We start from the raw sequence: 16,871 nt of genomic DNA, 5'->3' as shown, positions 1-16,871 counted from the left end.
TAACTTAGATCCTCTAACACAATGGAGCAGGGTTCAAGGGTTCATTCTCTCTCATAATTCCAACGTTAATAACAACACTTTCCGTAGATGTTTTACTGTGTAAAGATACATACCTTTAAAGATACCTTTGCTTTCTTGCTTTTAAAAACCACATTACTACTATTACTTCCTCGATCATCGTCACCCAGCTCTTTCTTCTCCATGATTGTATTTGTCCTTTTCTTTGAGAATCGTGATGTTCTTTCATTTGACTTAATTCGTTGATAGTCTATCAATGACAATGCCTCACTGTGGACAGGATTTTCTGCTTTCTTTTTTATTTCCTTTCCACAATACGAGCAAAAATAATCGCTACAAAATTCGATTTTCTTCCCACATGACGAACAGGAACGGTCTGCCATGTTTATTTACAAATCATTTCGGGCACATGTGACTTTTTTCAGGATCTTAGATCCAGGGGCAGGGCCCTGGGTTAACTGGATTTTTATAATATATTTGTGGATTTGAAATAATTTTGCGTATTTGAAAAACATTTGTGGATTTAGAATATTTATGCGGATTCGAAATATATTTGCGGATTCGAAATATATTTGTGGGTTGACCCTTTTCGGTTTCCGTATATGTGCCATGCTTTCGGAAATCTTAATATTAAAAGGGAATCATGTCGAAATATAGTTATAAAAGTAATCCTTCTTGTTCCTCGAGAAAACGTAAAAAATAGCACTAATAATTTAGCTTCGCCTGCTAAAAGAAGGTTATCTGGTATAGGTAGAGGGTCGTGGTTTGATGATGTTGTTGAAAAACACCTTCAATAAAATCATCAGCAAGTCGGAAATAAATCTTTGAATGGGGAGAAAATGATTACAGTGATGAAAGTTCATTTTCTGATACGGACGATGACTTCGATGACGACGAAGATATAACGGAAAGTAGTTCTTGGATAGTGAACATAAAACTGTTATCAGAATACGTGAAGGAACAAGTTGTTTGTAGACAATGCTTTTCAAAAGCAGAGGTTGAGGAGAAATCTAATTTTTAGGCGGGATTAGCAACAAAGCTGAGCTTCAACTGCTCAAATGAAAGTTGTGTCATCCACATCGACAATGACGAATTTTACACAACAGAAAAATCGGAAAAGGTTTTCGATATTAATAGAAAAAGTGTGCTTGCGAGCAGAATCATAGGAAAAGGACGGAAAGGTTTAGCATAAGTTGCAAAAAGCAGGATGCATTCAAACACAAGGAAGGGGTACAATATCACTCACAGCATTTCCATGGAGATATGAATACTCCACGAGGACAAACAGCTTGCAGAACAAGAGGGCGTAGTACTCTTTCAAGGGGGCGTAGGGGACGAGGAGCAGCGTAAATAATAAACAATTTGTGATGTTTTTCATTTGTAGCGTATTTTTGTATATATTTATATTCTTATAATTGTTGTTTTGGTATTCCTAAGTTTGTGTTTATTTAATTATATTTTCTTTTTGGAAAATCACGAAAATAACACCATCAAATACGTCTTTCATCAAGCATTCAGAAACAAAAAAAAATAAGATAAAATATAAAAGTATTGATAAATTATAAGTGTTTTTATGACACTACTCATCAAGTGAGTTTTTTCATTTACGGTAACCTTAAGGTGTAAGGGAAAAAATCTCATTTTTTTCAAAAAATTTTTTTTACGCATTCGTATAGAATCGAATACGAGCTTTTTGATAGAAAAGAAGAAAAAAAATGAACAAATCTGAAAGAATGTCTTTATTCTAAAAAACCTTCTTTACATTCACAACACACATAACTTATTGTACTCACAAAAACACATTTCTGAATGTTCATAAAATGTCATCTTGAGAATAATTTTTACTCACCTTCAGACGAGCGAACTTTTACGATAATGAAATTACCGTCATAAAAGATTTTTAAAAAAAGCAATAGTTATATTTATGCGGAACTTTTTATATTTTTTTCATTTTTTTACTTTTATGTGTCCTTTCTTCATATTATTTGTAATCTTACTCATGTTGTTTCGTTATGATCAAAGTGTGGAAGTAAGTAGACATGTGCGCATCATACAGAAAGTGTTAGAAATACATTCGTTACTATGGCGACGAATGAATTATACAGAAAATAATGAACTTTTAAAAAAACTCTTTTTCACAGAGTTAACTTTTTCAGAGAGTTGCCTAGCCTAGTTAACTTAACTCTTCTTCGAGTTGATAAAATGAGTTTCTCTCAAACTAAAGCTTAGACGCGAACGAATGACTCAGCGGAAAACCCGAGTTTAAATTGGACAATGTGACTAATCGCTTCGGAGGCCATTTTAATTTATCTGTGAGTTATTTACCAAGCTTGGTCACATCTTACTGTGGTAAAAACTTTATAGTTTACTAATGTTTCTTTGGGTGAGTGAAACCACTCGCTGGAATATTCGGATGAAAAGGGCTTTCCCCGACATGGAACCACGTGAGCAAAGAAAAATAGAATTAGCTAATCAAAAAGCGCGGCCAGATTTTGGTCGCAGAAAAATCGTTTGAGACCCAGCGTAATATTTTTCCCACCTTAACTACTCCGATTTCCCGGTGGTAAAAAAAATTACGCTGGGTCTCCTGGCTAAGAGTATGCCATACGTTTTAATCTCCATTTACAAAACAATAAAAGCTTTGAGGAGGAGGGTGACTTTGTTTTGTAAAGGAATGATACATCTCGGGTACTTTTTGAATTAAGTGTGAATGTAAACCTAACTCGAGTTATGATGGTTTTTGTGATGAAACGAAGGGAATAATTTAGTACTTAACTTTGATTGGAAATATCTTTAAAAGTTAAAACATTCAAAGCATAATTCAAAAATGCTCCCGAGATATATGTATAGTGAATACAAAAATTGCAAACAGAATGTATGAAAATCTTTTACTTTTGTAAATGGAACAAATTTTCTATACAAGGGGGTCATTTTAGGGCGTTTTTTTTATGATCTAAAATTATTTTTTTTAAATAATATTTAGATCGTTGTCTAGATAATTTTATATGCTTTTGGAATATAACTAAGTCAATGCATTGACCACCATTCAATTTTAGTTACACAATTTTAATACATAGCACTGCTTTCCCTTACTCACACCTTACTAAGAAAATCATAAAATCAAAACACTGTAATTTTTGGTGTCATTCCAAGATGCCTTACATTTCGAAACCTGCACAGTCGCATGAAAGCCTGAGGAAACACAAAAAAAGAGATTTTGATGCATAGTGATTGTATATTTGCAGCACAATGTCAAAATTTATGTTCACACAAGCACAATCTCGTTCCCAGAACTTCTTTTTTGTTTCTTTGTTTCATTTTTGAAATGAACGACCGTTGCATATACACAAAAAGCCTTACGTATTGGTAAGGCCTGGTGGCAAGTTTGACAAACAAACACGAAGGGTTAAAAGTAGTCAATAAAACATTCTTTTGTGAGTTTATTTTATGTAAACTTAAGTTCTTTTTTGTTGTTGCTAAATCAACAAGGTTTAAATTCTGCACCGATGTTATCAAAAGTAAATACCACATATTGTGATTGGTTGCAAAGAAGCTGTATAAACAGAAAGATTATTGTTCTATTTGTGTCAACCATTAAGAAGGGTTAGAAATTAGAAGGAATAATTGATGATTTTATTCTTTTTAATTACCAAGATATTTACTCTGCGATGGAGAGTTTTTAAACAACTTTTTTTGCACGGGTCAAAGATTTATTTCTGATCAACAAGTCGAAGACGGGCGGTCAGAGTTGTACGAAAACCAATGAAGATGTTCTTATATATTTTGAGCACGTGTTTACTGCAAATCATCTCAGCAAATACCGTCATCCATGGTAAAATAACTCCCTTCCTTAATCAAAGCAGCGAAGGTGTTTACAGGTTTAAAGGCTGGGCAAGAGATGGTCTGTCATTTCACTCGTACTGGTATCAAGATGATCCTCAACAAAAATTAGCTCTTGGTATTGGAAAACGAGGCCAGGATTTACAGGCGCATTTTTGGTTTTTTAAAACAAACGCATACGAACTTGTCCCGAAAGATGCTACTAATCAAAGCAAAGGATACAAATGTGTGGAATTTGTGGGTAAGCTAAATCAACTTTGTTTTGTGTATTTTGCTACATGTCATGTTGTATTTATAGCTTGATGACTAGTTTGCAGAGCTCAAGCCAGCGCATTTAAATACCCATGACCCCATTTGCATTTTTCCTTTCCGAGATGCAACAGCTGAAAAATATACCTGTCACTAACTCAACATTTTCACAAGTTAAAAGTACAAATGTAATATCTTACCGGGGAAAGATTGATTAATTTAAAAAATCAATGCCTAAATCGTCATAATTAATGAGCTTTGATGATTACTTTTTAAATAATTGATATTTCTTTTTTTACCTCATGACCTCCATTAGTCTGGGGAAAGAAACTAAAATCTTCCCCGTCTAGCCGAAACTACAATTTCGTTTTTCCTAAGAAATGTAATCGATTCGGATTCTCTTCGTAGATTTTAACTATACAATGGAGATTCAAGGTTACGATCATAATTATCTGAAATCCATGGGAAGGTTTGAATTATATGAGAAGAACGAAACATTTAAAGCTGAACTCTACATGGGCACCGCCCTAGATGGTGTTGGCCCGTTAAGTTGTGTTGCAGTGATTGACGAAAGAGACGGTAAGCGACATTGATAAAGTTTTTTCTTTGTTGTACTAGCAAATTTTGCATTCGGTTGTCGCTTCTGAGGTTCTAAACAAATGTAATCACATTTTCACCGCTTATTACCTTCTTGCATTTCTGTACAATGAAAAACGTGATGTCTTTTGTAGCGTGTGCGTAATTATGTAGGGGACAATATGTTTTTTGCTTTTATGGGATTTCTATCTTTTTAGGTACCTACGCGAAACTTTTCACTGTTCAAAACATTGGAGGTGCCTCCTTCAGCGAGTATTATCTGTATCCACGAAACGACAGTATCCCTGCTGCCCGCCATTTTGATTTGCCGGATGAGTGCAAATCAGAAGCCAAGCCTCAAAAAGAATACTTTTTCAAGAAATTTAACATGAAAGGAGAACGAATTGACAAACCTAAATGCCCTGAATGCGAAAAATGCAAAACATGCCCTGCGGAGAAAGATTGCAGTAGTGCAGGTCATATTAGGCAGGCTTTTGTTTTCGTTGTCCTACCCTTTTTACTTTCTTTTATGACAGTTTAAAATACTTTGACTTTGCGTACACTATTCACTGGATTGAGGTTTTTTATGTAGAGCGTAATTTGACCTTTTAGCGAATCTCGTTTTGCAATTGATGAGTCACTTCAAAATAAGAGAAAAAATTTTAATTGTTCCTTATAGTTACATTTAGAATTCTTGAGATTTCAATTCTTCCCACTTCACTTGTTTCCATCCATTGGATTAGGAAATCTACAAAAATTCCTAATTATATAAGTTTTTATGAGTTTAATAGCTCGTTAAGTAGAAATTTGCCTTAATTATAATACCTTTAATCTCTATTATCTTACTGTTTTGTACTTAAAAAATTTAAATACAGGTTTATTTTTGTGTCTTACAAATGTATATTATTGATTTTTATATTTTGCAAAAACAGCTTTGTATAATGAAATGACAATGAGTCACCTTCTAAAAATCCTTCATAATATGATAATCAGAAGAACCTCGAAAACCCAACCTCGTTCTCAGAGTATTTTGCTTTGCCTTTTCCATGATTTTTGAAATATTTTGTTTAATCTTCTATTAACTTTAAACATCATATAGCATAATAAAGATACCCATTTTTATTAATAGATATTTAAAATTAAAGGTAATATTTGTTAGTTGAATTTCCACATCTTTGAAATGTTGTAGCTATGTTCTCATAAGACATGCCCAATATATCGATTTCGCTTCTACGAATAGACAGGAGAGAAAAATTGTTTGTTTTTTTTTGATAAAAATAGAGGCATTAAGATGCAAAATAATACAGGTTTCTCTTGTTGCCCTTCTTAACTGAAAACGAAACCAAATCAATGATTGAGGAGAAAAGTGCTTATCAGAATAAGAAAATATCATTTTGTGGTTATCTTGCATGGGCCCGAGCTATAAATTGTGAGGAGTAATGCAAGCACTAATGTTAATGGTCATGTGAAAGTTGTTTAACGAGGATGCAGTTTTCAACTACCTCGCATTCTAAAACAATATCTCTGTTACCCTGCAAATTTCAAAACTATTACTTGATATCGGATGTTGAAGATGCTCGCAGTTGTAATTGCCACCTTTGATTGATACAGTTTTTTTTTATGTTGCTTTGCTAGTGCCACAAGAAAAAGTTGGATTTTTAAAATGGCAGTCGAATCATTACTTTATGCCAAGTATGCACGAATAAGCGATGCCTAGGATATGTACGCAAGTGATAATTTAGAAATAAAAATAAATACTGGTGAACTCGTAGAATTTTTACAGCTAATTTTTTTCAAAATGGTACCCGAACCTTATGGGATTCGCAAAACAACGGTGACTGGGATGTGCATAACAAAGGGTAATAAGAGGGTTAGAATATATTAGAAGGACCAGCCCGTGGACTTTCCACGGGCTAAAATATAGCCGCACATTAAATGCAGCGACCTTTGAAAACGACTTTTTAACCTCCATAAGTAGTGAAAATCAACATGAGATCTATCAAATTATTCGAGAACAGTATTGAAACATGCATATGGAATACGGTATGGTCGCTTACTGCAAAATTGACATCCTCGTCCCCAGGATTTCTTGGCCCCTGGGACGTTATTACAGAGTAGCCAACTTTTGCCCGCTATCAAATTAATCGAAAAGAAAAGATGCTCTGGGAACGAGGTTGTAACATTGATAGGTGCATCCTAAATACAACACTCTCGATAATATATTATGAGGGTTTCTTTCTCGTTACAAGGCTAATTCAATCAGTATTCAGCTCGTGGTTTTTCTAACATTGTATTTTGCTTCAGTTAGCACTTTTTCTGGGGTATCACCAGAGGCTTGAAATTTGTCCACAGTACTCATACATGGTTTATAACACATTTACGTAAAGTTCTACAATGAATTTTGTTGACAAGTTTTAGGAAAGTGTATATTTAAGCAATTTGACAAAGGGGTGAATTACTAAATTGCATTTTTTTTTCAGAAAAGGAGAGATAGAAATATGTATGTTCTAGCACAGTCGCGCATACGCGCACGCGCACGCAACAGTCAAGCACAACAAATCCAGTACCATGCCGTGCATAGCCATGCCTAGTCCCTAATAGTCACTGCTACGCATGGATAAGCATTGACGTCATCAAAAATCATACAAAAATGAGTCAAAAATTTTCTAGCACAATTCCCTAGTAATAGTCTACGCACATCAAATCATGCAAAAATGAGTAGAAAGGGGAATTCCCTCTGCAGTATGCTAATAATCAACGCATGCGCAGTAAATCTTGGCAATCTTCGGACCTTATTGGAATGTATATAAAATGGTACTCTGCTACTGGTGCTCTGTAGAACTATGCGACAAAGTCAGGTGCCCTATGAGATACAACCCTCCACAGGTGAGTACAAAACATACGACGAAATCTGGCATTTTTCATGTGAAGGAAAACATGGCTGCGAGCGTTGGTGGTAAGTATGTGTACGAGGGCTATTTTTGTGGAGATGCGTGCTGTTTGGCATACGTGGAGGAGCGAAAGGTGTATGATAGTCAGGGGCGGATCTAGGATTTTTTTCTGGTTAGGCAAATTTGACAGATTTTTTGGCAAAGTAATACCAAGGGTTGTGGTGTTGTACAAGGTAAAGCGGGCGTTTTGTTTTTTATTATAAAAGGAGCTAAAATTGTTCCAAAAGTGAGGCTTTTAGTTATTAAAAATCCTTCCTAGATTAGAAACGAAAGTGTCTTTATAGCCCAATAAATAAAAGTAACCTCCGTAGTTTAACACTGGTATCCTCGCTAAAACATGCGGATGGAAAACTCCGTTTGGTAAATTAGACTCGAAACAGGGTTAGCGTTGCCATAGTTCCTTTGAATGACATACCGCATTGGTATTATCTAAGCATCTTTTTTACGTTTTACGCATTTAATACGAGTATAAGTAATCGCCAAGTTACAAATTTCGGGAGTTACTTTATTTCAAAATATTCAATAAGTCTAATAGCTAATAATACAACAAAAAATTACATTACAAGACAATTTTAGGAATAGATAGTCAACAGCAGTGCAACGTAGAATTATTGTTTGGAAAATTACAGCCTGAGTTAACGACATGCAAATGCAAAAACAAAAGCAGCATGTGTAAGATAGCAACGCATAATAAACGACTACAAAAAGTATATAGTAGTTACCCCTTTATGAAGTTAATATAGTTTAATATTAAGGTTACTGGTGTAGTTTTGCACCAATTTCTATTAAGCATTAATTTTATTGTTAAAAAATTTCCACAAAAGTTAAGTAGTTTATTAAGCCAGAAAAGAGTTAGAAATCAGAAAAATAACATCAAAACATTTAACATGTCTGCATATTATTTACCCTCACATGCCCCTGTCAACTATGTTTAAAAGTATTTTAATAATTTGAAATCTTTAAAAAAGTATTAGTAACTAGGTCAATTCTGAAGATTCTCATATAAAAAGCAACATATACACAAATTCTACTCATATGCATAAGTTGACATGACATTTTCATTGGTTTGCAGTCTGTAGCAGAACCTCCTTTAACATGCAATTCTTGTTTCGATCTGTATCATTTTACGTGAAAAATCATTTTTATCAGTACAAGTTATATTGATATCATATTTATCCATTTGATATATAGATATAGGGATTCATAATGAATCTCCTGTGTTCTTTAATTGATGGTGATTTTCATTGTCAGAAGAATATTCATCATGGCTGACATCAATATATCTATTCCTAAAACAAAATTATATATGTTGTATTGGTCAACAAAAAAGAAGAATTATTATACAACAAACTTGGACTATTCTTAGATTAGGTATTGTTTCATTCTTTTGTTTTTAGCAATTTTATCACAATTAAAAGCAGCATGGGAAAGTTAAGGATCTCCTTGTGTTCTTAAAAGTTTTTAAAATGAGCAGTGGGATGTTATATATAAAATCTACTGTTTAAAAGTTCCAACAAAGTCAAAGTTCTTAGGGACACTCGCAATCGAAAAGTATGTGCTAAACATAAATTTGCATTGGGACGAGGTAGAATCCTTTGACGTTCAAGTATATCTCATACTGTAAACATCGATTTTTAGACAACAGACAACTGTCGTCTACCTACTTAACAGGAGCACATATCCGAGTGCGTATGATTTCAGGGACTGACAACATTCGAATATTACCTATCTGTAAATCCCCGGGGAAAGGATCTACAGACCTATTTACATTTAGCTTACACTTTTGCGTTTATGAAAGAGCATTGGGTATATTCCTTTCCCGAAGCCTTGCCTTTTCCTGAGCCTGTGCTGTAAGTTGTCGATCCCTGTCCTCAATTTCATCCCCCAATACTATGAGCTGGTTGTCCCTATCCTCAATTTCATCATTCACCAGGACCATATCTCTGTCCTCAAGGACTTGGCGCTGCTTCTCAAGTTCGTCTTGTAATTTTTTCACACCTGCCCAGGCTAACCATTTGATTAGGCCTTAGGCTTTTTTTGACCTACGCATCTCTAATGCGTCGTCTAATGTCACAAAAGCGTCATACCTATTTTGGTCTCCTTTTAGTGGTGGATTCCCAACCCCTTCCCCTATAAGATCGGCACGTGGCGTGGTCTCAATATCTGAAAACATGTGACGAATATCAACGAGCCCCAACAACCTACCAATATCGGCACGTTTGAACATAGGTTGATTTTGATTGTTGGATAGGGTCTCGATGGCTCCTGCGTTGAACATAACTTGTGACGACATCTTTCTATTATAGTAACGTATCCCAGAGGATTTCACTGAAGGATCTTCCAAGTCCGGGGGTGCTCCAATCTAATGTATAGGCAAGCATGCTTGGACTTTTTCAGGCATGCTTTTACATCATCCCAATCGGATATCATGTTCGTCTCCTCATCAATTAGCCTCATGTCGCTGCGTTCATGAGGGTACCACAAAAACAGGGTTTTCTTTTGCCTCTTCATATTCTTGGGGAGAGCACTATAAGACTGCGTGAGGAGCCACAAACTGTGCTTCCTATGCCTACCCGAAATAGCTAATTTAAGTAAGGATTGTCGACGCTTATCGAGGCCCACGTCGGCTATGCAGTCATCGACTATGAGGAGACTGTCCTCACCTGCTAGTAATGAGGAGAGTTTCGCTATCCATTCAAACAGCTCATTTCCAGGGCCTATAAGGAATACGTAATCATCCTTCCAGAGCGATGCCCTTCTAAATATGTCTTATTCCATTTCAGGGTAGGGCATAGGATGATGATATTGTGATAGTGCTTTTTATACTCATTTTCGTGTAGGTTCAGGACAAGCTACGTTTTTTCGCATGATGTCGGACCAGTGAAGAATGCTGTATGTGAATCTCTTACGACATCCAACATTTTACTCAATAGTTTGACCACTTCCGGTCGTGAATTTTAGGGTATATGGTGGCACATGCAGAGCAAATCAATACACCACCATGATTATTCACCAAAGACCCCCGCCAGGCAGGGCAGAGCTTGGTATTTTGGGCCTGATATTCGAGGGGTAGCGGTGCATATCTTAATTTTCCTTGTAGACACCGCAACGCCTTGCAATATCTCTTGGCGAGCAGTGCCTTCTCCAGGCTCTCGATGGGTGCTCCGATGAGTTCGGCGTACTGGGATATAATGTTGCACGTCAATAAGGTATACAAAAGTAAGTAATTCTCATCCTATTTAAACCCTTGAATTTCCTTGTCAATGGCAAGGGGGTCTACCTTGTGTTCGATAACATGGTCCTTGCATTTGGTACGCCGCTTCCGCTTCGCCTTATCCAGGAAACCTATGCAGCTTTTCGTCCGACTATTACCCCTAATCCTGAACTTGTCGTGGTTAGAACGTGCTCGCCTTGTGTATTGCCTTGGCAACCTCAGCAAGCGTAGGAGACTTGCCAGTCTCGGTATACTTAAACGGTATCTTGTTATGTATATGCAAATATTCGTAGAGCTTCCAGGTATAACCCTCGGGAAACTGAGCTTCATTGTGACCTCTACAGATAGCCATCAGCTCGTACAGGGGCTGATTGCCGGTGCGTACGTGCCGCCCCTTTGACATTTTCTTTCCAGTTAGGTACCATATGCATGTCTTTGTAGCTTGACCATTTCCCTTGATCTTGAAATTGTCTAGGGTTTAGGGTTGAAAGGCGTTTGCATCTCTGGCACTTGGTTCCCTCCATATTTCTATTTGCCCTCAGGGACAAATAGAAATTTTATCGTACGGTCTATTCTAAGACATATCGGTTGCCTTTTGACATGTTTTCACTCGCCCACATGGGTTGAGTGTTGGTGTAGTGAAGTCTTTTCGCCACCTCATCAAGCGATGGATCATCCCCATTTTCTTGATACCTGAGTGGTTTTTGTGGTCGATATGCCACTCTCCGTACATGTACCAGGTCATACCCTCGACAAACTGGACCTCAATATGGACCCACAGCGTAGCCATGTCGCACCCGAAGTACTCCTGAGAACTAGAGAGCATGGTGGGTTCGGCTTTTTACAACGTTAGCGATATGTCCAGTAGGGCTGCGGGTGGGACATATTGCTCTCCTTTTTTCATGGTCGCATATTTCTCCACCACCACAGTCTTTACAGCGAGATCTTATTCTACCATGCTCACTGAAGATACCACCACCTCCACAATGCTTACACCGGGATCTTATTCTACCATGGAGTCTGCAGATACCACCACCTCCACAGTCTTTGCATTGTGATCTTCACCTACCATGGGGTCTGCAGATACCACCACCACCACAGTCTTTACAGCGAGATCTTATTCTACCATGTTCGCTGCAGATTTGACTTCCCCCGCATTCTTTACACTTGGATTTCGCCCTTTCATGGGGGCACCTATTGCGTTTCTTTGACGCCCTGCTAGCATCGAGGCATTTGATGCACATTTTTGTCCGTTGACCATTTCCCTTGATCCTAAATGTGTCTAAAGATAAAAAGTGTTTACAGTTAGAACACTTACATTTCCCTTCCATGTTGATTTCTATTTGTCTCTACGACAAATAGAAATTTTACTATACGCTCGTTTTGGCTTTGGCACGATACTCGCGGGTAACCATCCTTTGGAGACAGCCATTTCATGACTAACCCTACCCGCTGCGAAGTACGCTACCATCTTCAGAACATCGCTTGTGTCCATTCTTGTAGATGGCCTTGTTATATCCAAGAATCTCTTACCTGCCATGGCATAGGCAAAGGTAAAAGATAGAGCATATCCAAAATCTTCTTTTCTTTCGGCGTTACGTTGCTTGTGGTCATTTATTTAGAGCTAAGCACCCCCCAATGGTGCAGTACACCAGAATACCAAGATCTGTCATAGAGTCTCGGATTATAGGGTCTTCTTCAATATCTCGACGTAATTCGTCGACGCTGTCTATATCTACAAAGTTCCCAATCAAATTTGCATACAGGCTAATCACGTGAGTAGTCAACGCCTTGGCTGTCTTTTCCCCCTTCTCTTGAAGCTCACATACTCGGTATGGACCTTGTCGATGGCCTCTTCCGGGGCCTTGTCGACAAACCCTTCTGTGCATTTTTTGGGTAGAAGATGCCCCTTGCCCTTACGTAGAGACTTCTTCAAAGCTTGGCGTCTGTCGATGGGTTTCTCTATCAGTTCATATTCTGCAGAGGCATTGTCGAATACTCGTGCAATATCAGACATTCTCTTTATTGTACGGCGATATCGAAAAAAGCCAAACGAGATCAGGGCATACGGTAGGACTATAGCGATTATTAATCACACCTCCACTTATTCCCTTGGAGACACCAGGCGGTAATGGCCACAAGCAAGTGTTGTAACCTGGTCGGGCTGTACAAGCCGTTTGTCATCTGCCCTGTTGAGTGCTAACTTGTTTACCTCTTGGGTGTAGATTTGATGGCCCTTGTTTTGAATTAGCACTTGGCTTCTGTAGACGTCAACACCCTCTTCCATACACCGCCTATAGTCGTCAAAAGTGATTGACTTTTTGGTTACACATCTCTTCACGCCCTTGGCTTTGCGATGACCGCCCTCCTTCGTTAGACTCTTGGAAGCGTATAGCTTGGCCCTCAGAGTGATAAACTCGGTCATAACCTTCCCCGCTAATTCGTCCTTCATGACGCTTACGACCTACTTGGTTTGCCCTATAGGAAGAGGTCTTTTATCATCTGGATTATACGCACTCTTATCAAATCGACCTTCAACATCGTCCTTGATATCCCTGTAAAAGTCCTTCGTTCGTATGTGGTACACGAAGGAGTCGGTATCCATATAACACAGCTGCACTTTGCTACCATATTTGGGTTGCATGAAATCACAGTGAAACTCATACATCACAATTTTTTACATATCTAGTATCGCCTGACCAATGTATTCGGGCTTGTTCATCTTGACCTCCGTCTTGCCCGTTTCAACGCCTAAGAGGTGCTTACTGAATCGGCTTCCACCCTTGAAATTTGGCTTCATGACTAGCTTCATATACTTGTCCTCATTGGTAACCAGCTGGATGTTGCGATGGTTCCTAATGTTCTACATCGTCTTGCCAAACGCGCTCAAATTCATCAGCTTGTAGAAATCTTTCTCGAACTCGTTTTTGGCGGCCGTTCTCAGCCTCGTGTTGTAATCGATATAGCCCTTCAGCCAAGGTTTCTGGTTAAACTGGATTTCAGTTCAAACCCATGTTTTATAGTCTCGTGAAGGGCTCTTATATGCACCACGTACTTTTGCTTGTCCTCCAAATTTGGTACCAATTTCTCGACCTTGTGAATAATAGTGCGTTCCGGTAGAAACGGCAACTCTTTATGTCTATCGTGCAACCCCTCTGGGTAATCGAGCTACTCGATCCGCTTTTCGGTGAAGGCTTCGACGTTCGATACCCATTTGAAACCGTCCGTTGGCAGGTCTTGACGCATCACCCACCCGTATAGGTTGTTGCTATAGAGATATTGGAGGTAGGATGATTCAACCTCTGGATCGTACTGGTCTCCCATGTACTTGTTATTAGCCTTGGCATACCGGTGTAGAGCTTGGGTTATACCTCCACGGATACCCTTCTCGAACATCAGGAGCATGTCGGGATCCGTAAGGAGCTCTAACCTGATTCCGGTATATTTGAGTGCTGCTTTCCAGGCCAAGCCAGGTGAACTGTAAAAGTGGGCAGGGTCAATCTTGTAGTTTGTCAAACAGACTTCCCGAAACGTTTTAAAAACGTCGGGTAATAGCAGGACGTCCGTGGTTAGGTACACATCGTGGTAGTCTCCCATGGTGACACTAACACCCTCTGGGGTGATGCAATTCCACACCTTTTTGCATATTGATAATCTTCATCACTAATCCCATTCATGTTTAGCTTGCTGTAAAATGCCTCCTTAGGGGGTAGCTCTGGCTCTTTAAATCGTTGTCAATCATCCATATACTCATACGGATAGACACCCTTTCTGCGCATGAGTTGAAACGTGTCATCCTCATTGAAAAACCAGCGGAGATTTTTAAACTGTTTGTCGTCGAGGTTGCTTGCCAGTTTGTCTAGACTAGAGGGCATGAATCGACAGCTATCAATGAACCAGATCTCGATCTTCTTATACGTCTCACCATCGCCATACCCCATACCTGCAAGTGGTACCTTGATTTCACACTGAAGCTGACATATTTTTTAGTATTCTCGGCGATGCACCCAATGTCCTGGGTGTCGTACTTTTAACCTAGTTCTCGGATAAACAGGTGCGCGTCATACCCGCTTAGATTATGGAATATGACAGGTATATGGCTGGGTGTCTTGTATTTGAGGTTACAGCTGTTATGCGCCGCGCCCCTATACAGTCCTGTGTAGTGACAATGGTCCCTGACTTTACGGTTATTCTCGCAGTTATCGAAGGGTTTTAGGAAGATGTGGCAGTGGGCGGCCTCGTCATGTTCCCTTTTTAGGACCTCTGTTAGAGGCATCATGAGCTGCTGCGGGTAGGTATTGTAGAGTCTTTTCACCTCCTCCTCCAGATGGCTAAGGAACTTCGTCACACAGTCCTCGCCCCTGTACACTGTTAGGGGATCTGGTACACTTCCATAGGTAAATTTGGAGTATGTACACCATCCAGATGGTACATGCTTGTTCAGCCTTTTCGTCTTGGTCTCCCTCGCATTTTCTACCGGGATTAACAGGCTCTCGAAGTCCGCATATATGGCAAAGGGTACTTTGAATTGTTGTTGGCCATCCCTATAGTATAACCATTTCTCGTACTCGTTTGGCATCGTAATTTTAACTGCCTCGTGGTCCTTGCAATATCTATAATGATTGTTTCTCGATTCAACTGTGTTGAAGCCTTGTTCAGGCAAAAATGCATCGATTTTGTGTTCTTTGATGTCTCACTGCCCAAGAGTCGCGAAAGACTCTTAACGGCCGTGTAGTGGGTCTTTTTATCATCGGCGATAAGCAGTAGAGTCACCACCTTTTTACGTCCGTTGTGCACCGATCGACGTAAGATGTTGATCTTCTTCCCTGTTATATATAGGACGTTTACCGCAATGTCCTTGTTAATGTCCTCAAACTTGTATATACTCTTGGTACTTGTAGGAAACTCTATACCCTCCCAATTGTATAGGTCTGCGTAGGGTCTCATCTGGGATATTCGATTCGGGTTCCTCCCAGTTCCTTCATGATGTAATGATGCTATGATACTCCACTTGAAACACTCCTCGTCTTCATTCACTGGGTTAATGACGGCCTTTTTAGAGGCCCACTTGGGTACTTCGTTATACGATGAACCCCTTGTTAGACGGAATTTATGGAAGTCTGCATCAAGGTGTATGATTCGACTAATCGTAAAGCCACTTTGGGGTAATGCCGGATGTTCCACATTGGTTTTGATTTGAGCAAATATCCTATCCAGCACATCGTCCACGTCGTTACCCTGGAAGACTGAGGCCATAATACTATTGAAAACCTTCTTCACCTCAATATACTCATCGTTAGCCCCCTCCGAGTTTGTTTTCTTCTTCCACATGATCCAGAGGGACAGCTGTATCTTTGCCGAATCCATATCTTCCACCTGCCCCTCAACCAAGGTTTTCACGTTGGGTCGAACCATCCCTATATACCAGTCGGCGTCGGCACCCCCTATACCTGAAATGCGAAAACTTCGAAATGTCTTGTGGAGCGCATGCTTATGTTCTTGAGGCGTATAGTCTTGCCCTGGCTGATTATATAGATTTTGGATGTCTTCGAGATATTCTTCCTCGGCCTCTTTCTCTACCTCGTAATGAAGCGTAGGTCTCGTGTTGGCTGTACTATTATAGAGCCCCATAACCTTACGTTTGAAGGTCGCATATGTTCTCTTGACTCCCTCTTTTATAGGACAGCGTCCAGAAGCCAATTATACCACCCTTTCATCCTATCCCCGACAACCGAACGATTTTTCGACAGTTCCTTTTTCTCGAATAGGTCCATCTCAGATGGGGGCAATACCCAGTTGTGCCATTCCCTGATTTCACCTCCGATAGTTGGACAGGCCTTCGCCATCTCCTGTCTCTCAAAAATGTCCATATCATCCGGTGCTATAGGTTTAGCTGGTTGTTTAGGCGGCCGTAAGGCGTAATGTGGTACATTCTCCAGTAAAGAAATCAATTCGGCCTTACGTAGCTTGTAATACCCCGTAAGTCCACTGTTTTTCGCGATATCACGTAATTGTTTCACAGT

General features: G+C 39.1%; 1 protein-coding gene across 1 annotated transcript; it reads left to right on the top strand.

Annotated features, from left to right (window-relative positions):
* The first annotated feature begins 3,293 nt into the window (after positions 1 to 3,293).
* On the top strand, positions 3,294 to 5,987 carry LOC130625581 (uncharacterized). The gene is made up of 3 exons (XM_057440686.1): positions 3,294 to 4,099; positions 4,516 to 4,686; positions 4,902 to 5,987. Exons 1-3 carry the CDS (start codon positions 3,781 to 3,783, stop codon positions 5,222 to 5,224), a joined length of 813 nt encoding a protein of 270 aa, XP_057296669.1. The 5' UTR covers positions 3,294 to 3,780; the 3' UTR covers positions 5,225 to 5,987.
* The last annotated feature ends 10,884 nt before the right edge of the window (positions 5,988 to 16,871 follow it).

The sequence above is a fragment of the Hydractinia symbiolongicarpus genome, chromosome 14 (assembly GCF_029227915.1).
Source record: "Hydractinia symbiolongicarpus strain clone_291-10 chromosome 14, HSymV2.1, whole genome shotgun sequence".
In the NCBI taxonomy this organism is placed as follows: Eukaryota; Metazoa; Cnidaria; class Hydrozoa; order Anthoathecata; family Hydractiniidae; genus Hydractinia; species Hydractinia symbiolongicarpus.
This window is presented reverse-complemented; position numbering and strand designations above follow the sequence as displayed.